At 38.2% G+C, this 26,522-nt stretch overlaps 1 protein-coding gene across 8 annotated transcripts; it reads right to left on the bottom strand.

The window, feature by feature from the left end:
- Positions 1-2,042: 2,042 nt before the first annotated feature.
- DTWD1 (DTW domain containing 1) lies at positions 2,043-17,221 on the bottom strand. 8 transcript variants are annotated; one of them, XM_065642009.1, is made up of 8 exons: positions 17,092-17,155; positions 16,090-16,328; positions 15,108-15,162; positions 14,464-14,745; positions 13,262-13,405; positions 11,682-11,958; positions 7,821-8,061; positions 2,043-3,396 (listed from the first exon to the last, which is right to left on the bottom strand). In XM_065642009.1, the coding sequence occupies exons 3-7, from the start codon at positions 15,123-15,125 to the stop codon at positions 7,832-7,834; spliced, it is 951 nt and encodes a 316-aa protein (XP_065498081.1). In that variant the 5' UTR covers positions 15,126-15,162; positions 16,090-16,328; positions 17,092-17,155; the 3' UTR covers positions 2,043-3,396; positions 7,821-7,831. The 8 variants fall into 8 exon arrangements, with proteins under 8 accessions (XP_065498081.1, XP_065498082.1, XP_065498080.1 ...); XM_065642010.1 differs by having other exon boundaries at positions 16,090-16,231; positions 17,092-17,145; XM_065642008.1 differs by having other exon boundaries at positions 17,027-17,094.
- Between the last annotated feature and the right edge of the window lie 9,301 nt (positions 17,222-26,522).

The following is a 26,522-nucleotide window of genomic DNA, read 5'->3' as shown; positions in this document are numbered from 1 at the left end:
ACTGTAGATTTGAACCATAAGTGAGTAGTGTTGAAATAAACTACATTATAACATAATGGATGTCATCCTCAGATTGCACATATGTGATCTATTTAGCAACCTCACAAAAGCCTTGTGTAAGATTGCCTCTTAAATCTTAAGAGTATTTATTTTCATGATATCTTAGGCGGAGAATGCACAAAATTTTTAAAATAGTTTTCATTATCACATGTAACTGCTAAGATTCAATTCTAGGTTTGAACACCAACAGATGGATCTAATATTTTCATTCAGATGAAACAACAAACTGTCATTGTTTATTGTATGCTTGATTAATGTGCTTTGGTGTTGTCTTGATAACTTGAAGCAGTGGCTTTTCTTTTCATAATAACACATTTTGTAATATATTTCCTTTTTGTCTCAGATACAGACTTGGCTCTGGTCTTTGGCGTAAATGACAGCAGCATAGGAAGATTCCAGTTCTGTTATCACTGGTATGCCAGTGCTGGAACTCTGGAAAGCAAAGGTACTAAAAACCAGTGACAGAGTTCAGTCCAGTGTTAGTTATGACATATTAATTTCTCACAAGAAAAGTGCCAGCATATATAGAGAGAAACAAGAAATGTCTCTTCTAAATTGATGTCTCACAAGATGAATATACACAAGGACAAGTTTAACTGAAAATGGCCACTGCCTATACAGGGAGAGCAGAACTTTGCAGGGGTGTAGAAAAAGAAATCCTGGTCATTTCCATAGGACCATCCATATGCTGGAACAGCTACAGTATTGCACGTTACCTTGCTTTAATCTACTGTCTTAGTTTTCAGGGACTTCAAAAGATTCAAGATTTTTTTTTTTTCTTATCCCATTATATTTTTTTCAATGGGTTTTCATTTTAAAATGGGCAAAATCAGGCTATGCCTATGTTAGGGATTATCCTGCATTTAAGAATTTGGCAGTATAGTTTTGTCAGCAAATTCCCTGGCAGCTGCTTCAGGCATCGATTTTTAAACCAGTTACCCAGATAAATTAAGCCATATTCAAGGAGAAGAGGAAGATTTTGGTAATATAAAGGTTTATGCTACATTTTTTGCCAACTGTCATGACAGAAAAGAATGCAAGCATTTTTGTACTCTGGACTGACACAGGTACGCAGATGGAAGCCAATACTGTAAATGCTCTGAGTGAGGTTAAAAGAGGAAGTAGCGCGATCCAACTGCTTCAAGTAGACTGAGGTGATTTACATGATATTTCAGAAAATTGAAGCTGTATCAAGTTGCTTCCTCGTCTGCTGTAAATATGAAAAAGTTGGCTGTGCAGCATTATTTGGCCCAAAGGAAGCCTGTGAACAGAGAAAGCTTAGCTAGAATGTTTCAGCTGCATAGGCCAATCACTAGAAAATGCAGGTTCAGGTCAGCTGAAATTCATGCTACATTTGGCAGACAACTTAGTAATGAAACTGAATCCCCAAAAATAACTTTTGAAAGAAATAAAACACTTATGATGTTCCTGAAATACAGAATTTTTATCTAGCATTAGCAGCAACATTTGAAATTAAGTCTGTAGTTTCAGCTTTAGCAAACTTTTTTCTGGAACCTAAAGTATTGTTCTTCTGTAGAAAAGACACTAAGGATACTTTTTTTCAGACTTACAAAGTCTGATTCTGCTCAATTCATTAGCATCTGTCTCTAAAGCAAATAGCTCCAGAAACTGTACTAAAGCAGACATTCAGGCTGGGAGGTTGGCATTCAAATACGGCTTTAAAAAGACTCACTGATTATATGGGACACTTCAAAATGGAGTGCATCCTAGGAATGTTTTTTATAATTTAAATCTTAATTGAGTAGAAGTAAGGTTTTCTATATGGAAACCAGCCTAACTCATTATGATGAAAGCATCAAGTCATGAAGTTATGTTTAAAACCAGGACTTGTAGACATTAATAGACATAGATGTTAATATGACTAGAGATTATATCTAATCATTGTTGTAGCATATCTGTTGAAGATGGTACTGAGACATCAAATGTCAGAAAAAATGCAGAGACTGTTATTTAACTCCCAGACAACTTGGTTTATTAAAGTTACATGTTATTCCAGATCACATGCACAAAAATGTATTCTCACAGAGTAAAATCCAGGTCTTAGCTCAGTTTGGTAGGACAGAAGGTATATTATAAAATTTACAGTTATATTAATAGATTTACATACTGTTGTTTGTGATAAAATTACATCGAAATTGAGTAAGTAGTAGCCTAAACCAAGATTTGATAAACTAATTGCATATTACTAAGTTAAAAAAAAATCTGAGAAACATTGACTCTGATTTGATTATTTTCTAGCAAGTAATCACAAGACAGCAAAGAAAACATGATGTTGCATTATATATAATACGAATTTTCCATCAAGGGTCACATGTGTGCGTGTGTTCACTGCAGGTGTTCATGCACATGGTTACTGGAGGCAAACGTATTTTCCTTGGCAGCAGGGTGGGTGCACTCTTGCTCCTCTTCTCTGCTGAACAAATGGCAGAGCATGATCCGTGGCATTTCTGCCATGCAGGTGAGTCAGTATTTCTGTGTAATTCAACACTCTCTAAACTTATTTTGCAGTTTTACTCTTTTAATTGTTTTTAAATAACCTGTTTACCCCTTTGGCCTCTTTTGGCATGCCCTATTTATTTTTTTACAAATCTAATACTTCGGTGCTGCTTGGAGATGCAAAGAAAACATTATATTTTACAAGATGAGAGTAGGGAATTACACTAGACTTATTAGCAGTAATATTCACAATGGTGAAAATGTATGAAATATTGTTTTTGCAGTGTATTGTTTGGAGCGATAATTCGGCGCTTGTGCTGGATATTGTGTCCAAACTTAACAAATGAATTCCTAGTCAAATTATGCATCCATGTTACATTAACAGGCTCAGCTATGTCTGTATCTTATTAAAGTATACATTTGCTCTGTATATCTAATGGTTTATTATTTAATTGGGTAAACTCTGATAACACACTTTGATTTTGTCTTTATGTTCCCTAAGACAGGAACAGCACAGGAGAAAATCTTTGGCTTGTGTCCTAATGCATTTATTGCTGGGAGAGAAGTATATATTCACACTTACACTGGTACACATACTTATGTATAGCTCTTCTGTGTCTCTTGTCAGAAAATTTTACCATCAGAACCTTTGAAGTAATAATACTCAGCCTTTAGATTCCATGCTGAGTTCAACTGACTTATGGGTCCAGCTTCATATGTAGAGACATGTTATTCAGAGGCAGAAATGAACTACAGGTAAGTAAAGTGCACAGGATCCTACGTTGAGTAGGACTCAATCTTGGGTATACTGGTGTGGAGGATTCTCTTCTGTTCATTCTTCTGCAGTATCTTCTAACATCCTATTGCGACACCAGTGGTCTGAAAAGTCAGCAGTAAAATCACAGTTGATTTGAATGTGATAACAGTTCCAGTATTGCTAGACAAAAATTTCCATTTTCAGTGAGGTCAAAATACAAAGTCTGTTTTGCATTAGAGAAGTAGTTTCCACCTCTTGCTGTGAGACTCAACAACACCACTATGAGCGTTTTTAAAGTTTGTGACGCACAACTTTCAAAATTCTACAGCATCTGATTTCTCTTCAGAATCCATAAAGTGGCAGCGATGTGTTATCTTTCCCAGCAAGTGAACAGGAAGCATGTAGTAATTTTTTCATATAAACACTTTGAATTGTTGGTATTAGTGTCACCAGTAAAAATCAACATTCATACTAATGGCAGGATTGGAATTTTACTAAAATGTCTCAAGACAAGGGATAACAGATCAGGAATTATGTTGAGTAGTTCAATACCTTAATCCGTGACCTCATACTTTGGTATCAACAGATCAGCATCTTACTGCCACACAATCTTTTCATCTTAGTGGGAAAGCTTTCCTGTTCTAATGCTGCTACAGTCATGGTTTTGCTGCAAAATGGCTTTGTTGCAAAACAAGTTTGATGAAATCAGCTGATGCGCAGCTTCTTGGAATGCTTTGAGACACAAATTAGTGGTAGCTGGGAGTATAATAACTGTATTATAGTAAATGATGGGAAACTAATAGGAAATTTTCCCCCTCCTTATTTTGGTATTTTCAAAGATAGGGACAGGTGGAATGGATTTTCACATCACATTTTATGTAAGTGTGCTATGACCATCATTTATGAAGACAGACTGATTTTTAAAGTATTCAGGCAAAATACTGAAGCTCAGTGCAAGAGAAAAGCAAGAACAGGTTGCTACGTTACTCTGCAACTGAGCCTGAAGAAGCCTATGTGGAAAATCAGATGGGCTGAAACTGGAAAAAAAAAAATCACAAGCAGTAGCAAAGGATTTAAATCAGGTGAGATTACTAGTACTTCGGAAGGTTTTGCTGTAGATTACAAGTTGCCATCTCTTTTCAGTCTCAATATATCTTTACGCCATGCACTGACATGACCTTTTATTCAACCTAGGCTTGGATGACATTTGTACTGCCTTCCAGGAACGGAATTGTTTTTTGCAGCTCCCTCTCTTATTAATTTTGAGAAGAGGATTAAATACTCCCTCTGACCAAGCATACAGGCATGCTAAAGTGAAGCCACTTCATGCTCCTGGCCAAACAAAGAACAAAAATACCCACAATAAGCAAAAGCAGATGGCTTCAGTGGCAGGAAATGAATGAGCCAGACTGCAGGTAAAATGGTTCTCTGAACACATCGTGCAGGTTTGTAATGACAGGTTCTTTGTTATCTGGGGCCTCCCCACAGGGGGCCAGATGTCTTCTGTTGGCAAAGGAGATAGATAGAGATGCTCTTCCTTTTCCTCCCCCTTTAACTTATGGCTGTTTAAGTTACTGCTAATGGAAGTAGAAGCCTGTTTTCTTCCTTGCTCTCTGATGTTTTTGGAAACAGAAGAGATAGTGAAGGGTTATTCTGATATGAAAGAAAAGGCCCAGAACTGGCCTTTACCTCCCCATGACCCTCATTTTAAAGAACAGGGAGGTCAGTGCTGCTAATTGCACTTGAAAGGATTAACCACTTGTTTGCTTTCATTTGGTGGAACAAAATTAGTCTTCGGTCTCAAAGCTGGAAAAATGTATTGGTGGTATTGAGACATTTTCAGTGTGAGGTAGATGACTTGGTTGGTCTGGCTTTTTACACTGGTACTGGAATTAGAGGATTTAAATATTTTTAACAGAGGGGAGAGCAGGAGATGAGAGAGAAGGAGCAACTACATCTGCTGCTTGGAACAGATCTGCAGCAGAAGTGACAATAACCTCCTTCCTGCTCTCATACAAGACTATCACAGGAATAGCAAGAGAACATATTTACACATGTTAGATGTGCCTCTGTCACTTGGTATAAGAATGACTCTTGCATTACACTGAGGTTGCACTGGAAGAAGGAGAATCTGAACCCAATTCCTGGACACAGTGTTCCAGATGTAAAATCTTTTCTGTACATTGATTTCACCTGAGAATTAATTTACTTTTGGAATAGGTTATTAATTCCCATTGTTCAAATACAGTGAGGTACACAAAACTTAAATTTTGAAACAATTTTTAACCTTATGAAACTATTTTCCAAAAGTAACAAAGAACAGCTTATATAAGCTTTTATCTGACCTCTGCTTCTTAAATAAAAAAACATGTTTTCAGGGAAATGTGTCTTGGAAGTAACTCCTCCTCTCCCCCCAGATTTTTCTCTCTGGTTCTTGTAAAACATTAGGTCAGTAGGTTCATTTTATTCTGGTTTGTTTAAAGTGGGTGAAAGTTTCCTTTTCAAGCTATTATACTTCTGTCACTTTTTAAAAAAACATTACAACAATCCTTGTTTAAGAAATACTAGAACAGATGGAAATGTCAAAAGACTATCAAAATTCATACCAAAGGAAATAGCATTAATCATTGTAAAAAGCCAAAATAACCTCTCAATAGCAATAAGAACCAAATGAATATGAAATGTGTTGTTTCAATAGCACTGAGACATGACTTATTTTTTCTCATTGCCTGGCGCACAAACTCAATATGTACGTATGTATATACAAAAATGTTCTTTTTCACTCTAACTTCAAGCCTGTGTTTCTCATGGTGCTGTTTGTGTGCACTGATGTAACTAACAAACATTTCTTTTTGCAAATGAAGGAGATGTTTTCGTTGTCCACTGAAATGCATCTTTATGTATTAACACACAAATCTGAAGGTAAGGATGACCTGCAGAGAGACCGTATCTTGTGTTTTAAGCAGTATTACTTTGATTTCAATGTGTTGCAGTGTTAAATATAGTACAAATCAGATGTTTGAGCTTGGATGGATTGCTGCGTGAGCATAAGAGATTTTCTTGAAGTATTTTTCAATGCACTGTTTCTATGTTCACCAGGGTGTAAGAATGCCCTCCTGGAGAGGATGCTACAGGTGATAATTTAGCAGATTTTTTGAGGAAAATATACTACAGAAACTTCAGTATTTTTGTTTGCGAAAGAATCAGTTACAATTTTTCAATCTGTGTCATTTTGACAAGATTTAGTTTTCCTTAACACACTTCTGAGAATATTTGGAAATATTTATCCATCTTATATTGTACCTCTGATGAAACATTTTTTTTTCTACCTTGCGACTATTTTTACCACAGTGAATTCTTCTGGCCAAAAATATTCACATAACTCTGGTTGACTCTGACTTCTGCCAGCTTTAGCTGTATTGGCACAGCTTGGCAAAGACACCAATATAATTACATTCACATGTGATGACTGCTACACACACCAACAAAAATGTCATCAGCATAGACCAAGTCTTATTTATGCTGTTCAAAGTTGCACAATTACTACAAAAGAAAAAATACAGCAGATTCGTAGTCTGCTTAATTTAAAGAAGTCTCATGAGAAATTTTGTGGTCAGAACCACCATCTTCCCTGTTTCTTGTCTCTACAAATGGCTTTGTTTGGGGTCCTACAAAAAGATCTACATTTTTGAGACAACTCCTACAGTGCAATGAGCCCTTTCAGCTGCTTAGAATACAAGTATGTGGCATCTACAAAATTTTACTATGATATGCCATCGTGACATTTGTTAAGTCAGTGTTCCCCAAAATAATATTATTATATAATAATAAACTTGTTTGAAGAAGTCTAAAATTATCCAAGAAGTGGAGAATTCTCTTAATATAACAGTATGTGAATGGTACTCTATAAATCATGCACTGTATAAGGATGTTTAAAGAGATGGCTCTTTTCTGTTACTAGGACAATTTTCCAGAATTAATCTTGAAAATATATAATTTATATTCTATTCACTTAATTAATGTGGTCTTTCGTTTTGTATTTGTGCTGCGCTCTTGCCTCCCCCCCCCCCTCCCCCCCGCCCCCAATTAAATATCCTAATAATTTCAGTAAGCTTTTGATGTCATGAAGTGAAATCAGTATTACTGGGTGAAACACAAAGTATTAATAACAATAAAAAGCTACCACGCTAATTTCTGTTTAGAGTTGGAGAGAACTTTCCTTATGGCAAAAGGGGGGCCAAGTCCTCCTATGGCCACCTCAGGAAGTACTTGCACTGTGATGAGCATATCAGGTCTGTAGGTCAAACACAGCGATATTTAGTGAAGCGTAACTGTTTTCAAATAAGGAATTCTGATCAGACTGCTCATCTGAGCAGTTCTACAACATCAAGCGTGCAGGACATGAGGTCTGCAGCTTACTTTTGGACAAACACTGTAGCCATTATTAAGAGTACAGTCTATTTCCAGATTTCTGTTAGATAAAAATAGTTATGTTTGTGTAGTTTATCATTACAAAAGAAACAAAATAAAATGAAGTGTTACTTACTTTTAGACAGCTTACTCTTTTCCTGCACAACACTTGGCATTTTTAATCAACGTGTACATAAATGAAAAGAAAAAAAGCAGATTATCATATTGTCCTTTGTAGTTCTCTTTCAAAATCTCCTGATGATAGTCCACAAGGAAATAATAAATTGCTTCTATTGTGGAAAGGTATGTATCTGGCTTTCCTTTCTGATGACGCCAAAAGCAAGTTTTCCTTGTCTTTAACTCAATTTGCAGCAACCCTGTCAAGAAAAAAAGATGTCATAAATTAGACAACGTGGATTTGTGGGTGGGATGCCAAGCAAGTGTTTAGTTTTGTTTTCTGACTAGATGGCTGCATGCAAACAATTTATCTTCCTGCATCTCCATTATTCGTCTGTAAACCAGAGACAATAGTTTTATCCTCCTTTGCGGACCACTTTGAAATTTGACGAACAAGTGCTGTAAATTGTAGGCTACAATCCTCATACTTGCATATTTTGGTGATCCTTTCATTCATACGGCCGCCCAGTAAACTGCACAGTCTCTTCAGATGGGAACAGTGAAACCCTAACTCATCAATGTCCATAAAATGATTAATAAACTTCATCTTTTGCAAAGCTAATACCTTTTACGTGTAAAACAGAATCTCTCAGACTGTTAGTTTTGCTAAACTGAGGAACATTTGCTAACAGCCAGACACTTTTCATTTATGCTTGCTAAGTAACTGTACTCTCACTGGGATTACTCAGGAGCAAGTATGACAGAACCTGGTCATTAATTTTATTAGAAACTAAAAACATTCCCACTTGAGATGAAAGAAATAAATTTGGTCTCTGTAGGGCATATTAAAGCCTTTTATCTACTATAGTCTGTTTTATTATTCAGATTAATTTTAAACATGTATCTTGATTTTTATGTTCCTTAAGATGCACAAACTACTCACAATTAAAACCACCTTAACATGTAATCACTTTGTAAACAGAATGGACAGCTGGATTATGAAGAACAGCGTATACACCTGTCAATAATACCAGGATCAGGTTGTAAATCTTATTCTAAATGTTAAAGTCAGATAGCGTGTGTGTGTCATGGGATGGTTTAGTACAAGTAATAGTATAAATAACAATATGATTTAAGAATTGCTTGCAAGTTATGGACAGAAGTTTAAGGTGCAAATTGGCCTCTAGCCCAGCACTTGTAATTCTACACTTTTTACTTTCAAACTATGTTTAATTTGTTCTAGTGTAACTGCAAGATAGATTTAGTCGTTTGCTTTGCAGTTAGCAATTTATGATATCTTGCATAGTAGAAGAAATCCCTCCTTCAGCATTAAAAAAAAAACCAAACCCAAAACAAACAAACTGGAGATTCCATCACTGAATTGCAATGTAATTGTTGGCATTTTGAAACAAAAAATTCCAAATAATGTAGTCTGATGATTACCTTTAATAATCCTACACATACATATTCAAACTCATGATGAAACTTGCACTTTTTCTTTGCAGAAACTTGCACTTTCCCTCTTTTTTGAGGGAAGAAGAAAATATGAGGACAAGAGATTTGTCAGAAAAAGACAAATATCCCAGCTGTGCACAGGCAAAGGTTGCCATTTTCTTGTGGAATTGAAAGCAAGCACAAAAACCCTTGCCCCCAACCGAACAAAAATCCCCCACCTAAAGCACATGTATGACTCAGCCTTTTACAAGAGAATGCATAAGCTAATAAAATAAGACATTTGGCTAATACAAAGTGGATTAAATTTACAGGATAAAATACCAAAGCAATCTGTTCATTTAAGAACTGTGTTGATGTTGCCAATAAGCTTCATCACTCATATGAGAAAGTAATCATTAACGTTAGACACAATGGTTTCCTTTCTGATCTAGTGATCACTTGTAATGAAATAATGAGTCGTTCATGTTAACAACTTTGAAATATTTCCTGTCTTTAACTGCTTTCTAAAGATATATTACACCGCTTTTCCATGAATATATAGAAGTATTTTTTGTCCAAGTTTTCTAGGCCTTTTTTTTTTAAGATTGATGTACTCATTCGCTTTCTCTTGCAGTACAATTAGCTAGATTTACTCTCCATATAAAAGCAGGCTTACAAAACACAAGGCCCTTCTTTATGTTTTCTTGGCTTCATTAATGTTTCCATCCAGTACTCCTTGTAACTTAATCTTTCTGAATAAGTACAGCAATTACTTTTTATTTGGAGTGATAAACACTCCTTTTTGAAATTTAATATATGAGGAATATTTTGTTGGATGATGACATCATTTGCAGTTGAACTGAAAAATTACAATAGTTGTCTATTTTCCATGTGTGTACAACATAAACATTTAATCAGTTTATGCCTAAGGAACTTCTGCCCCATTCATCTTGGAAGTCGAAACTGCAATCTCTAAAATGAGTATTAATACAACTTATGTCCTTTATGACAGGCACTAAGGAAAGCAGGGAATGCAGGGATTGTGCACACTGTTAAACCTGCTCTATGGAGGGTAAAATTCTCCCCTGGGTGTGGATATGAGAGACTGACTTGCATGACACTAGTCACACTTTACAGCAATCCTGAAAAGTGCTCAGGGAAACAGGACTGGAACACAGGTGGAATAGAAATGGAGTTCTAGAAAGGAGGGAAGAGTCCACCAGATCAGCATTCACATGGGGTAACTGGAAACCATTCTTTAAGAGCTCCGAAGTAACACCAATCACAAATTTTTGCCTGATACACTGCATAAGCTTCCATGGAAATCTTCAGTTCCCCTGGCTGCCTGTTACTTTTCCTAAATTCATGGTTTTAAAATAAGTTCAACTGCTTTGTGGTAACTTGCATCATGCAATTATTCTAATCTTTACAGTAATACTTCAATTTATTTGATAGGGTATGTTTTGTGTTAAACTAAATACTTAGTAACAGGATTTTAATTAGCCAATACATTATACTAATGTGTGGGATTCTTTAATGAACTGACTAGACAGCAAGGCAACATTCATCTTGTGTGTAAGAAGCCTGTGAAATTCCTTGGAGAGTCCAGTGCAAAGCAGGCACTAGGAAGCAGTTATATATATTATATATAAGCTTGATCGCCTGCCTGCCAGCTAAATGCTCCTTTTTCACTAATGAAAGTATTTTCAAACTCCTATTTATCTCAAAGGAAATGCAATGCTACTGATAAACTGCTTTATCTTCTGTGGTTTTTATTTAGAATACTTAACTGTAAACTTGTTATGAACCTAAGAAAAAAACCTTTGCAGAATTACAAGTTTGTGCTCTCAGAGACAGGAGGGTGTAGAGGGCCAGCAGGCATTCATTCCCCTTTTGTCTGGAAAGTAGTGAGGTTGTTAAAATGACCATAAAACAAAGAACTTTACCATAACAGAAACCAAACTGTGCCATACTTGTGCTGTATCTCATAGATCTCTCATTCACCTTCTTGTGACCTGTCTGTCACTAGTGTGTACAAAAATGCTCCCCTGGGTCTCCTGAAAAAGCAGAGAGCCACCTGCAAGGGTAATCTTTCTGGCTTCCTTCAGAGGTCATATAAGCTATTGTTCTTCTGTTGTCTTAACATGACAGCTTCCATTCTGTGAGACTGAGGAAATTTGTTCCAATAGAGATGCAGGAGAAATAAATGTAAATGTTTTCTTAATACCAGTCTTATCATTTTGCAAAACAAATTATATTATATGAAAAGTAATGGAGTCTTTGGCTTAGGACGTCTTCAGCACTGAAACAGGCTATTAAATATTTCCTGTATACTCAGATATGGGCTCAGTATACACATATCATGCTCAGGTCTGTTACATAAACATGAATTGCCCTTACTAATTTCTGTAGCAATAACATCACAATATTATATTTTTTTTTTTACCTTGAAGTCGTTCATCAGTTATTATTTTGTTAGTTTGATTCCAGGTACTGTCAATAAATATTATTTTCTTCAGTCTAGTGCCTTCACTCCTGTTGCGTGAGATGCATTCATTTAGATTTTTTTCTTCTTCTTTAGGTTCTATTTTTGCTTGCTTAGGAAATGGCTCTTTGGAACAGTCATCGTCATTACCACAACCACTTTTCTTAGTATACTTTTGGAGATGGAAGGCAATATCTTTTACTGAAACTGAATTGGGTCCAGGAAATATTAGTGCTATCTAAATAGAAAAAAAGAAAAAAAAATTGGAGTGTCAAAATCTAATGAAAAATAATCGTTTCATTAAAGAACAGAAATTTTCTATCCCCGCCCACAAATATTTAAGTAAGGACAAAATGAAAAAGTATCTCTTAAAAAATATTCTATCGTCTAAATGGATAAAAGACAATATTAAAATAATGAATAAAGATACTTCTCAGAGATCTTAATTTAAATGTCACCTCCAGGCCTCTACCACCAACTCTAATATTTCTACCAAAAAAAAAATTTCAGCCAAGACTGGTATCAGCCCTGGTGAAGTTCACATTTCACTTGTCATTGCAGTACATGGAGCAGCAAGGCCACAAAGAATAGTTTCTCATTTCATTCCCAAATTTTAGATCAGAAGAAATAATCTCCTCTGCCCTTGTGTCTATTGCAGGCCCCACAACTATCTCACATGAAACAGGCCAGTGATGGCCTTACTTAGTGTTTTTTCAGCAGCTATTGCAGCATTCCGGGGCTGTGAGGTGGACAGCCTGGACAACACAAAGTCTCTGCAGCCTCCCCTCCTTTTGCCAGCCTTCCCCGTTGCTCTTTCTGCTTTTTTTCGGCTTTCAGCCTTTTTGCCACCTATGCTTCCCTTGATGGCTCATTCCCTGAAGAAAATAACATCCTCTATAAGATGTTACGTTATTCTTCATGTAGTCAAACAATAATGAAAGTGCTAATTATGACATCAAATATGTAGACTTCAGGTTAATAACACCTGATTAATTTAATCACACCTAGTGAGTGAATAATCGTACCTAATGAGCATGTAAATCCAAGTTCATAGCTTATTTTTTTCAGGGTCTGTGCTGACTGTGATAGACAATAGTGGCATTCTAGTAGGTTTTCTCTGTAATAGCAAATGTTACAAATTTCAGGGAAGTTTAAATACCACAGCTCCTGAATATGATAAGCACACCACCTAACTGCTGTTTAACTTGCTGTGAGCTGAATACTTTCATGTGTTTGGGCAAAATATTTCTTATGCTACACAGTGAATCAAATTATCCATTATCTAAGGTGGTGAACATAGAAAACTCAAGGTGTTTAGACAGTGCTACAGTTTTTCTAAGCTTTGGAACAGTCCACAACCACTACACATTTGCAGGCCCAAGCTTTGAGAGAACACAAAATGGGGTGGACTGTATTAAACAGAGTAGCGCTTTCCTCCCGCTCCCTCCCAGCAGACGCCAGTACCACTGCAGGAGCAAGGACAGAAGATACCTCTGCATCTCACCAGCACAAAGCCCTGCTATTTATAGAGAATTTCTTACTTCATGTCTTTTTTCTTGATATTCTGGAATGCAAGGGTATTTATAAATCGTAACATCATCAGGTGCCAAGAGCTTAGCGTGAACAGCGGTGCTTTTGCCATCTGTTTCATTTGGGTGTTTAATAATGTCTATCTTCAAAGGTAACTATAGTAAGAAACAAGCAAAAAATAAATAATACTTATGATCATATATACAGGTACAAAAATTTATGCAAAATCCACGTGAAATCCCTATAGGTATGTAATTAAGACATACTTGACAATTTTTGACAATGTTTTTCTTTTAATAGGCTTAGAACTAAGCTAGAGACAACTGACAAGGAGCACCTGTTACATTTCCTCAGTTCATGTAAAAGGTACCTAAGTATGCAATGAATACAATTGGAATGCTGTGGTAGTAGCATGGTAAAACCTCTAGAAATAGTAACAATAAGGTAAATAAGATGTCATCTTAATTTGAGCTACATAATGGTCATAAATAAGTATATTTAGCTGTATAAGGTAGTCGCCTTATTGCAAATACAGCCATTTCAATGAAAATATACCTAAATCAAATTTCCAAAGTACTTCTAAGTATTTTCACAATGCTTTCAAACTACAGTGTCTTCAAAATGCATTTTAGTTCCTGGGTGACTGCAAAATGTCACAGTCCTCGTTGATGGTTTCTCCAAGTATTTTAGCTGAAGGGCATTGCACTTTTTGTTCTTTATTTATAATTTAAGAGTGGTTACCTGAGTTACACAACCATGATATTTAGACATGCTTTTAGCTCACATTTTATGTAAAAGTCACCCTTGGTTATGGACAAATCATAGTTTGTTCACGATATGCTCTGTTGTGGCCAGAGTTCTTAGAAACTGGAGAATGAGGGTAAGGGCCCTGTAACTTTTAAGAACTAAGTGAAAACATAATCATTTGCATGAGAAGCTGAGTGACTTCAGCTTGTCTTCTCATCTAGTAGCTATTTAAATATATATGCGAAGACTGGTACATTGTCAGTGTTTGTACATGTAATTCCTCCAATAAGAACAATACTTTCATTTAACTGTAGTTTATTCAACTGTAGTTTATTCTTAGTTATAGCTGTGTTAAAGATGAACGTCCCTAAAGAATGAATCATAAAAGAAATGGTCACAGTCTGTTCTCTGTCTCCAGTAACTAAAAGGCACATAAATATTATAAAAAATCCATAAGAACATTAACCTTCACAGTTGGAATTTCTTTGGTAGGGACACTTTCAACAGGAACAAAGCATGTATAACAATAAAACATCCGTGAACTACTGCAGCGGGGGCACTTTGATCTCCCACTCTTTTTGGCCTTTTCAAGTACTTCCTGTGATGCCAGTTGTAACTGTTGAAGTGGGTTATCTTGAAATGATGATGGAGTCTGCAATTCTTGACGTTCCAAACCTTCAGTATTTCTTTTTGGTTCTTGAGAGTATTCTTCATTTAAAAGTGCAGATGAATTTAAAGACATGGTTAGCTGAAACAGACAATATGTTGTAGCTGTTAAAAATCCAATATACTATGGACTAATTTACTGGAAATGATTGTTTGATCACATTTAGCAAGAAATACTCCTCAAAGAAGGTGTTTTCTATAACAAAAAGAATAATAAAATCATCATATTCGGTTGTTATCGCACCAAGAACTCCAGATTTGAAGAGAGTATGAGATAAACAGGTAGAAAGAACTTGAGATCTGTATCCTTAATGCACGTATGTGCACATTCATCATTTTACTAAGGTAAGGTAACCCACTCAACTCATGCAGCATTGTATTTTTTTTCCTATTGTTAGGATCAGTGTCTAAAAGCTTGTGAAAACACTGGTAGACACTATATACCTGGATGAGCAGTCCCATTAGTCTTCAGTGTGACTACTGACAATGACTTCAATGTCTACAGGGCAGAAATCCATAAGACAAAAGGTAATTGTATAAATTTATTGAAATGAAATCTCCAGGAGCAAGGCTTGAGGCTGAAAAATTAATCTAAGAGCTAAAATACTCCTTTGCTGCTCCATATCCCAGATAATAAGTGCTGACCCACTCTAGACTCATTCTGCAAGTTTGTATTTATTTAATAACAGTGATGGATTTTTTTCAGGCTTTCTTCAGGACAGATGTTGTCTGCAGCTGGTATAGAATTTTCACTGCGTACTCTGAGTAATGTATCAGAAACACAACTGTGGGCCCCTACCCGAACCAGACAGCGTCTGTACGGCTGTGTGCAGAGGTTCATAGTCACAGTTTCAGCGAAGCCCTTCTGACTAATCACTCAGAGCCCTCTGGTCTCCAACGCAGCCCCCGGTCAGAGCCTGCAGTGGTTATAAACTGACTTTTGTGCTCTGCGCTGCATCACTTAAAATGGAAAAAGCCATTTCGGTATTTACTTTCAGCTAATTTAGGTTTACTTTTTCATGTCAGGGATCACACTTATGAAATGATGTAACAAAACAGCCATGTTTAACAAAAGCAAACAAACAATAATTCCTGAGATGCGATCCAAAATTAAGTGTTTAAATAAAACCAAGTGTAATTTAATTGAAAAAATAACAAAACCAAAACACTCTGCTAACTTTCCAATAAAAATTTAAAATTAATCCCAGAAAAATTAGTTGTTATTTTCTCGTAAAATTAAATATTCATGCATGCTGATACCTTCCCCTCCCCTGCCAAGAAGCTCTAACTTTTTAAAGGTCAGGGACATCCATTCAAATAAACACAAAATCTAATATGCACACAAATTTCATAGTGCAATTTGCTTTTAAGTATCTCTGAGATAAAGCAAATACACCCTTTATCTCAGCCTAACCTGTCCTATTACCATGTTTCCTCAAGAAGCACAGAGGGCGAGAGGCCCCGTGACTTGCCACGCGCTCCCAGCTGCAAACTGGTTCTTTTCCGTGGGCCGCCTGTGGCACCGTGACCTTCAGCTGTGACACCACGAAGCACTTTCATTACTGGTACTGACAGGAGAGATGCTGCTCTAACTGCACAGGAAAACCTCTGTGGTCTCAAAGTCACAGCCGTTCACAAAGTTACAGCAGTGTACATGCAAGTTTACTTTTTAAAAAAAAAAAAAAAGACAGCAATAGAGTTCACACAACTTGTAAGATCCAAATCTCTATTCAGACATTTTAAGACCAAATAACTCCATCTCGAGCTGATCTCCAAACGCCAGATCAGTCCCTGCCGCTGGAAGGTACCCTCCACGTTCTGGTTCTAATTCTAAGACAACTCCGAATCTCAGGGCATGGCGATTTTGTGAGAAGCTCATGGAGCGCCAGAAACCGTGTTCACCGCGGCTGCTGCCGACTGCCCGCCCCGTGTGCGCAGCGCGGTGGCGGCAGCTCGGTCGGGCCCGGGCAGCGGCTGATGAGGCCGCAAGGAGCTGCCGCGGGCGAGGGCAGGACCGGGGCCTCCCGTGGCAACAGGGGCCTGGGGAGCACAAAGCGGCCTGCGGGACGCGGAACGGGACTCTGCGGGCACAGAGCTCCGCTGCGGGGATGTCTGCAGAAAACAACACAGCGTCACTGCCCGCCCTGGACCCGCGGGACACCGAGGCCTCCGGGGCGGAAACCCGCCTCCCGGCGCGGCCGCCGCGGCGCTCCGAGGCCGCCCCCCAGCGCGGGGAGAGCTGCCAGGCCGCCCCACGCACGGCCCCGCCATCCCCGCAGGGGCCGCCTGCCCCTCACGGGCCGCGGGGCTGCCGGAGATGCGCCGCCTCCGCGCCGCGCTCCCCCCTCTCTCCTTCCCCCCACCTCCGTGGCCTTGGTGCCCTCGCGGTGGCGCGGGCAGCTCCGCACCGCACCGCTCCGCTCCTCACCCGCTCCCTCGGCTCCCGCCCCTCCGCGGGCGGGCGCTTGCCGCAAAGGGCCGCCGGGTTCTCCTGCAGCCTTCACAGGTCCCGGAACGAAAGTGTCGGGCTTGGCCGCCGCGGGGAGCGGGGCGCCGGAAGAGCGTGCGCGGGAGAGGGCTTTTCGGCGGGGAACGGTTGCTAGGGGCCCTTAGTGACGGCACGCGCTGCCTCCCGCCTGCAGGCCCGCGCGTGCCGTTCGCGGCCGTTGGACTGCGCGTGACAACCCCGCGCGTGACAGCCCCGCGCGACTGACTGACTGACTGACTGACTGACTGACTGATGGACGGACTGACTGACTGACTGACTGGTGGACAGGTGGACTGACTGACTGACTGACTGACTGAGTGATGGACGGACTGACTGATGGACGGATGGATTGACTGACTGACTGACTGACTGGCAGACTGACTGACTGACTGACTGACTGGCGGACTGACTGGCGGACGGATGGACTGACTGGCTGACTGGCAGACTGACTGATGGACGGATGGACTGACTGACTGGCTGACTGACGGATGGACGGTGTCCTCCCCTTGCACGCCCTCAGGCCAGCTGGCTGGCTGCGTCTCAGAGGAGAAGGGCCCGGAGCAGCCCAAGGCCGAGAGCGGCTCCTGACGTCTCGTCTCCAACACTGGATTTTGTGTCTACTTGGGGGCCGGCTTTTCCACATTTTGTGTCACCAAAACCTGAACAGGAACCAGATCTGTTACCTGCAGGGGAGAAATGTGCCCCATGCAGCTGGTTTCCCTCACAGGTGTTCCCAGCCCCTGCGAAATGTCCCTCAGGCTTTGGTCTCCTTGGGGTGTTGCCCCGTGTGGGGCAGAGCTGCTCTGCAGGGCCTGGCTGCACGGTAAGAACCTGGACCCGTGGCGATGGGAGGCTGAAGGTTCTGCTTCACTCCCTTGTTAACTCCAGGAAAGCTAGATCACTTTGATTATTTTACCCGTATATGTTTTTTTTGCCCCACCTAGTATGCGTACGACATACTTAACGGTTGACACTGAGGGCTGGAAGAATTGTGTTGCCATATTTCTTCTTGTTTTGCATCTCTAAATAGGACATGAGGTCTGTTCTGAAGAATTCCGTGGGCTGGTTGAGGATGCTGCTCAGCAGTAGCATTTACCCAGTATTCAGTGTTCAGTAGCTGCATTTTTAGGTTGCTAAAACAGTAATTTTGGTACAGAGAACATTTCTCTCGACTCAGTGAAGTGAAATCTGTGATACATTAGGTTATAATAGCCTTGGGGGAAAAAGTTGACATTATAGGCAGATTTTATGGCAAACTTTGATGTCTGTTACACCCCAAAACCCTCACTGACTTAAGTGGTATTACATTCAGTGGCAGAGGATTTCTACCAGCATTCTGTTGTTATTTGGTTTGTTTTGACTTGATCCGTTTTTCACGCTAGCAGTATGTAATACATTGCAGTAGTAAGAAAAAAGAGCTACATTTCACCATCCAATTTTTTTTAATCTCCTTATGGCTGCAACAATACATCTTGATATGCAGCAGTGAATTATGTCAAAATAACAAAATATTGGACACAAAGAAGACTTTTATAATAGTTTCTACAATTCTTTCTTGCCAAACTGAATTATAGTAGATTTTATGAACTGTGCCATCTCTTACTTTGATTCATTTACTTGGATGCTTAATCCAGAACTTGTTTGGGAACAGAACCTGCTCATCAATTAAAAGTGGGTTCTGAAATCTGAGTTACTGCTTTGTTGACTTTTATTCTATGCAGTTTTTGCACAAAAACTGTGATATTAACAAACACATTTTTAGGAATGGTTCCTATATAATTTTTGTTTGGGGTTCTTAATTTCAGAATTTACTAAAAAGGTAATTTTTTTCAAACTGGTATTTCTCATACTTGGTTTCTGCTCAAATGTAACAGTATAGAGTTTGAATTTTTGATTATACTAAACTTGGAAGATTCTGACTGATCTCAGTAAGACTTCTGTTAATCTGCAACCTTCACATTTCTTCTAACTTCTAAACAAAAACTGTAATAACAGTACTGATTTTCCAGGTGATTGGACATTCACTTTTTCTTCAATATGTGTTTTAGAAGTACATAAATAATAGTATAAATATTTTGTATGGAGCAGGAAATGGAAGTTCTGTCTTTATTATTAAGTGTCCTTACATATCTTTCACATTTTTAGCACGTTTCTCGACATCTAAGAATGTATAGTGTTCTTCTCTTTACTGGAAGAAATGACAATGAACTTGCAGCAGAAAATGCAAAATCCTCCTTTTACTTTTGAAACAAGATTTAGTGAGTCTGACTGCTTATTACTTTAACTACCCATGTGTGTGGTGAAGTGAACACGCAAGAGTCAGATCCTGAGCAAAGCCGTGTGAATGTAAATATCGAGAATTGAGTTTGAGCATAGATTGTATTTCCAAGACCCTCAGGCATTGGATAGCAAGAGTTTCACAGAAATGGCAAACCTTTAAGAGAGCAGCCTCTCTGTTGTTAACTTCCCTTTTTCTCAAAGCTAAACTATGAAGGACATTTTTTGTCTGCTGTACAGCAATTTTCTATTGTTGGAAGTATGCTGGAGTGATGAGTCTGAACCAAGCTTTATTTAAAATATTTGTTCAGTCCGCAGCATTGCTAACATAACAAAAAGTCTTGAACCCTGAGGCGAAAAGTTCTGATGAGTATGAAAAGGGGAATAGCTAGATTTGCTTTTTAATGAGCTTGCTTTCTTTTCTTGTACTGATAAGACTGCTAGGGAAGTCTTTGAACATGCCTTTGTATTTTGTTAAAGAATTTAATATAGAGCTGTTACCAGTGATTCGTCAAAATTACATTCTTTGTGGAGGAAACAGAACATTCCTTTTGACCTGCCTACATTATTTGCAAGTACTGATTCACTCAAAGCCTTTAACTACAGAGCTATGAGAAAAATTGCTCTTTTGCTTTGAACCAGAACTTCTTCTCTCACAGGAACAAAGAAACAAAAAATGTTTAAATGTATTTTGATGGGTGGAACATTTCATTATAAAATTTATTTTTTTCTTTAAAAGGTATATTTTTAAGAGGAGCAATCTCACATAAAAATGGAAGCATTTTAATTTGGGTTGATGTCAAAGGAAAATATTAATATACTTTAATTTTCTAATTGGTTTTACTAACCTTTCCCCTTTTTATCCTAGAATGAACGTATCTGTATTAATAGTTTGCATTTCATTTGAATTTTTTTAAAAGAAATATTTTTGTCTTGCTGTCTTGCTATTAAGATAGAACACGTCATTGTCTTTCAGCTATACTAGAGGGTCTGAAAACATATTGATTACTCTGTGTTAACACTTACTAAGTTATTTCAGGAAAGAGACCAATTTGATGATTAACTTCAAATGTCTACTGTTGGTTTCAACAATTTGCTCAAATATTTAAGCTGCTAGTTTAAATTCTTTTGCTAGATCAAGGAATAGAGTTTCCTTCTGTGCTTCCAAGGCAGTTCTCAACAGATGGAAGGCATTACTGTCCTTTCTGAGAACCTAAATTGCACATGATTTTATTTGTCTCTTCAGAAACATAACTACTCTTTTTTCTTGAGTTATCTCTTTCTCTAACTAAAAAGTTATAGTCTTTTTAATTACTCTGTGTATGCTATAATGAGCCTCCCTGGCCTATTTCTGGTTTTGTGTTTTTTTGAGATGATGTAATCATCTCTGAAGGCAGTACATGCGAGAGGAGGAAATCACAGTCTATGTCAACAGTGTTGCCAAAATTAGAGATTCTTAGAAGGTATATGTAAAATGCATTGATACTGGTATTACTATTCTTTATGCAAAATGAAGTTCCCAGGTCACCTGATTTAATCTTTGCATTTGTATAATTTTCAGAAATAACTCTTTTTACTATGTACTGATTGCAGAAGGAGTGGCCGAGTTGTATCTCTCTTGATGAGCCTTATTATTTGATGGATAAGTTACAAAAAAGATGATTCCTTCAATGCTAGATGTAAATATCTGTATGAACATATTCCCTTGAATGTCAGTCCACTCTCAGATTTGGAGAAGAAGATAAACACGTGTATCACTGAACTAGAGAAACATGCTGAAAAAATATGTTTATTACAATGTGGACCAGCATATCATTTGCTTGACCAACCTCATAGCCTTTTATGAGGACATAATGAGGTGGATAGATGATGGCAGAGCGGTGAATGTGGTCTATCTTGATTTCAGTAAAGCATTTGACACCGTCTCCCAGAGCATCCTCATAGCTAAACTGAGGAAGTGTGGACTGGACGATCGGGTAGTGAGGTGGACTGGGAACTGGCTGAAGGAAAGAAGCCAGAGAGCTGTGGTCAATGGGGCAGAGTCTAGTTGGAGGCCTGTATCTAGTGGAGTGCCTCAAGGGTCGGTACTGGGACCAGCAGTGTTCAATATATTCATCAACGACTTGGATGAGGGAATAGAGTGCACTGTCAGCAAGTCTGCAGCTGACACAAAACTGGGAGGAGTGGCTGACACGCCAGAAGGCTGTGCTGCCATCCAGCGAGATCTGGACAGGCTGGAGAGTTGGGCGGGGAAAAATTTAATGAAATATAACAAGGGCAAGTGTAGAGTCTTGCATCTGGGTACGAACAACCCCAGGTTCCAGTATAAGTTGGGGAACAACCTGTTGGAGAGAAGTGTAGGTGAAAGAGACCTGGGGGTCCTGGGGGACAGCAGGATGACCATGAGCCAGCACTGTGCCCTTGTGGCCAAGAAGGCCAATGGCATCCTGGGGTGTATTAGAAGGGGGGTGGTTAGTGGGTCGAGAGAGGTTCTCCTTCCCCTCTACTCTGCCCTGGTGAGACCTCATCTGGAATATTGTGTCCAGTTCTGGGCCCCACAGTTCCAGAAGGACAGGGAACTGCTGGAGAGAGTCCAGTGCAGAGCCACAAAGATGATGAAGGGTCTGGACCATCTCTCTTGTGAAGAAAGGCTGAGGGAGCTGGGGCTCTTGAGCTTGGAGAAGAGGAGACTGAGGGGTGACCTCATTAATTTTTATAAATATGTAAAGGGTGAGTGTCACAAGGATGGAGCCAGGCTCTTCTCGGTGACAACCAATGATAGGACAAGAGGCAATGGGTACAAACTGGAACACAAGAGGTTCCACTTAAATATGAGAAGAAACTTCATCACAGTGAGGGTGACAGAGCCTGGAACAGGCTGCCCGGGGAAGTTGTGAAGTCTCCTTCTCTGGAGATATTCAAAACCCGCCTGGACACCTTCCTGTGTAACCTCTTCTGGGTGTTCCTGCTCCGACAGGTGGATTGGACTGGATGAGCTTTTGAGGTCCCTTCCAATCCCTGACATTCTGTGATTCTGTGATCTAGAGGAATATTTTACTGCCCTTGAACAGAGTAACCAGCAGACATTGGCCCAGATAAGTGGTTACAGCTTTTCCTCAGTGTGCAACTGTGAAGTATCCAATTTATAATTAAAAAAGTTCTAATAAGCTGAAATCCCAGTTCTGCCTGGGTTTTAGGAACATTTTGTTTCAGGCCTAAAAAAGTGCAGGCAAAAGTCTATAAAAACATTTTGTTATTCACAGATCTGGGTGTTATATACGAAAGATGAGACGTATAGAAAGACCAAAATGGTGCTTTTTAAGCCTTCCAGTCATTCCAGTGATGCAGTAGGACTATATGGTATATTAAGTTTTGTGCACATATACATTTAGATGTAGATCTAGATATATTAAAAGTCTTTTCCTGATTAGAGCTTTTAATCAATAAAATCATCAACCCAGGCTCTATTTCTAGCTAAACCTTACTAATATTTTTAAGACATTGCTACTGAGTAAATTGGTGCAGAGGAAGTTCTGACTCAGAGAAGTGAGACGTGGAAAGTAAAGGTATATTACGTATTTTAAACTATTTTATGGATTAGACAAGAAAGGCCAACTCTTCAAGATTTTTCCTTGGATCCAGGAGTGGGACTACACCTAACTCTGTATGTTGGTTCGGGGTAGGGGGAAACCCAACTTGATAAAGTAGTTTTTTCTGTCTCCAAAGGTATTTTGTAGTCACCAAAGTCTCAATTTTAGACCAGAGCTCCTTACCTGAAATATATTCACTGTTCATAGTATGAATTGTCTTAGCTTAAAATATTGTTTATATCATGTGTGAAATAGGTTAATTATGAATTAAGTATTTGAACATTTTTCAGGCTGCCCAATACATTGTTGAGGAGTCAAAGGGTAGAAATGTAGACGTGAGCTTTTTTGTGCTCCCTATAAAAAAGTACACACTGGTATGGTACCGTGGTTTAGATTTAGAATGAGAATAATGTTAATAACACTCTGATGTTGTTGCTGAGCAGCCAGGGACTTTTCAGCTTCTCACACTGGCCCTGCCAGCGAGAAGACAGGGAGCGCACAAGGAGCTGGGAGGGGACGGAGCTGGGACAGCTGACTGCACCTGGCCAGAGGGATATTCCATGCCATATGACATCATGCTCATTTTTTTAAATGTGTCATTGAGTACACAAATCTGTCAATGTCCATGGATCATGCAGTGAGATGATTGCCTGTAACTTTATGCTATAGGATCAGTAGGATTGCCTTGGTACATAGACAAACAGGAGGAACACTGGTATGTGTATAAACAAGAGGAACAGGTTTCTAATAGTCATGTGATCACAGTTATCACCAACATAAAACAATCACTAATTTGTTACTGGTATCAGATACTCTGAAATCCTGTGTTTTGATCAATTTTGCATATTAAGTTATTGTTAATCAAAATAAAAATTATTTTTATGACTTTTTTTGCAAATTAAGCTATCATTAAGTAGTATTACACAGACTAAATTTCATAGTCTAGTTTAAAATAGTTACTAACTAATAAGACTGAAGACTATTGTAAATGTTCTGTCACATACTACATTTTTCTGAATTAATTTTGACTGCTTCAGATTTATAAATGAAGGGAACTGTTAATTCCTGTTATTTGTCCAAGTCCAAATACTGTCAAGCTGATAAAAACAAGTCGTGCAGAGTGGAAGATTTAAAATTCAGATTGTTGAGCAGCCTTGATAAACTCTGTGTCTAAATAGTCTGATAGTACTTGCTGCAAAACATGTGCATGAATGTAACATTTTTGAAAAAAAGTGTTTAAATACAAACAGAAGCATGTTTGTTGAACTTGACAGTGAAATAGCAATATACAGAAGTAATCACTAGTCCTACAAAATATCAAATGTCATGATTTTTTTACATAAACCCCAGTGTCTCGGCACTTGGAGAATGGCTGTAGACCTTTCTACTTACACTGGATAAAAACCTTCTGTGAGTTTGTAATCTATAGCTATTCCTATTTGAGGTGTTTGTAATACACTGCCAGAAATGCCACGTCTGTGTTAAAAAAATAAATTTGGAAGACTGATTTAAAAATTTTATTTATTTGTGCTTAAATATGTGCAAATGTACCCAGAAAAGCAAGATGCAAAGAATATGGAAATCCTGTTAGCACTTCTGCACGCAGCTCTGGCACAGTTTAGGATCAATATTTGCCTCCTCATGTAAAAGGAAATAAGTTAATCTGCTTTGTTGTTGTGGTTATTTGTAATGTTCCTGTTCTTACATATTTTTTAATTATGTGATAAATTTAATGCAACAAGTGTGACTTACTGTCTTGCTAATTTTGTATACCTTCATTTTTGTGTTTTAAACTTCAGGTATTTAGACTTTTGGTCTTAGTTTTACTGAAAATTTTAAAAAGCAGTTAAAAGTTGAGAACGCTGCAGGTAACTCACAAATGCAGATCAGTCTCTATATTTTGACGGCCTAATGTTGAGGCACCCAAAGAAGCTGCTTTTGTTCTTCTCAGTAAAAGCTAAGCATTTCCCCTGCAAGTTTTTTTTTTTTTTCCCTTCAATATTTCTGCAAACTGAAAAAAGTTGCTATTTGCTTGTGGATTGTGTTCCAAATGAAAATCCTTGTACTTTTCACCTTTGTCTAGTTTTGGTTTGTTTTGTGATTTTAGGATTTTTTAAATCTCTGCATTCAGTGTAATGAATATTTTATCATTGTTCTGACAGAAAACATCCTCAAAGTTTGGAGAGTTTTGTTTCGCTCAAAATCGTATATTGCAGCGTTTCAAGATTCTACTTGGTGGTGCTTTTTCCGAAAGTTTAAGGTATAAATTAATTTCAAGTATTCTTAAATCTGTTATTATCAAACAGATAAGCTACACGTTCCACAAGTACAAAAATGCAAGTGTTTTACAGATTAAGCTCAACTTCATCAAGTGCAGGCCCAAGACTAACTTTTCACATAACTTTAAACAGCAGTAGTTGAACATATGAAGAACTAATTTAGTTAGCAGGTTTATACCATGAAGCTTAAAACAAACCTTTAGATCAAATTGACTGTTTATTTTAGTTTGCTTACTTTGTGTAATGGTGCTAGGACTTATAAAAGGTATGAGTTTGGAATATTTAGGTTAAGAACATAAATCAAAAGTGTCTGGATTCTGTTACCTCAGGTGGTCACTATGTTCTTTATTAAGAAGAGAAGGAAATATTCATATGGCAGGAGACGGTGATTAGGTACACTGGCTTTGATTCAGTACAGCACTTAGATTTCATCTTAATTGTTCACTGATAGACTTAACATATGTTTCAAATAATGCATATTCTTAACTGCTATTCTAAATCAAGAACTACTGCAATATACTAGAAAAAATCTCTTAATACATTTAGAAGAAGAACATATTGGAGTAAGAGGTAGAACTAACTTAAGGATGTTTTCCAGTGTTATTCCTTTGTGTTGTCAAAGCCTCACATCGTAGGATAGATAAACTTGAGCTTTAATAATGTCATGCATCAGTATATTAGTACACAACTGTATCAGAATTTATTCTGGTACCTTTTTCCTGATTTTTTTTCCCCTTCGGAACCTAACCAAGAATATAAGACCACTTGTTTGACAGAATTGCAGATTTTGTGGCACTTTTTCTTCTTGTTCCCAAGGATGCTAAAGATGCCTGTTTTCCTGATAACAGTACAATTACTTAGCATTTTCAGTGATACAAGGATAGATGCTGTATTTCAGCTCTTAAAAGTATTAACAGGTCACATAAACCAATTTAGATGTATCCAGGTTGGCAGCATTTGGCTCCGAAAGAGAGCTGGAGGCACATGCATGTGAGTACCACAGAAAGAACAATCAGAAATGGGGAGGAAAAGCTAGAAATTGTCATGGGCAATCAGAAGTGATTTTTTTTTTTTTTTTAGCAGAATGCCTTTGGAATTACCACAGTTCACTCAAAGATTTTTACATTAACTAAAACAATTGCAATACAAAATCTATTTTGTAGCCTTCTTAGATACAGTGTTATTTTGATTTTGGCAGGTATATCCTGATTGTTTGTCACAAGTC

Source organism: Caloenas nicobarica, chromosome 10, assembly GCF_036013445.1.
Source record: "Caloenas nicobarica isolate bCalNic1 chromosome 10, bCalNic1.hap1, whole genome shotgun sequence".
In the NCBI taxonomy this organism is placed as follows: Eukaryota; Metazoa; Chordata; class Aves; order Columbiformes; family Columbidae; genus Caloenas; species Caloenas nicobarica.
The sequence above is the reverse complement of the archived record's forward strand: the minus strand, read 5'-3'. Positions and strand labels throughout refer to the sequence as shown.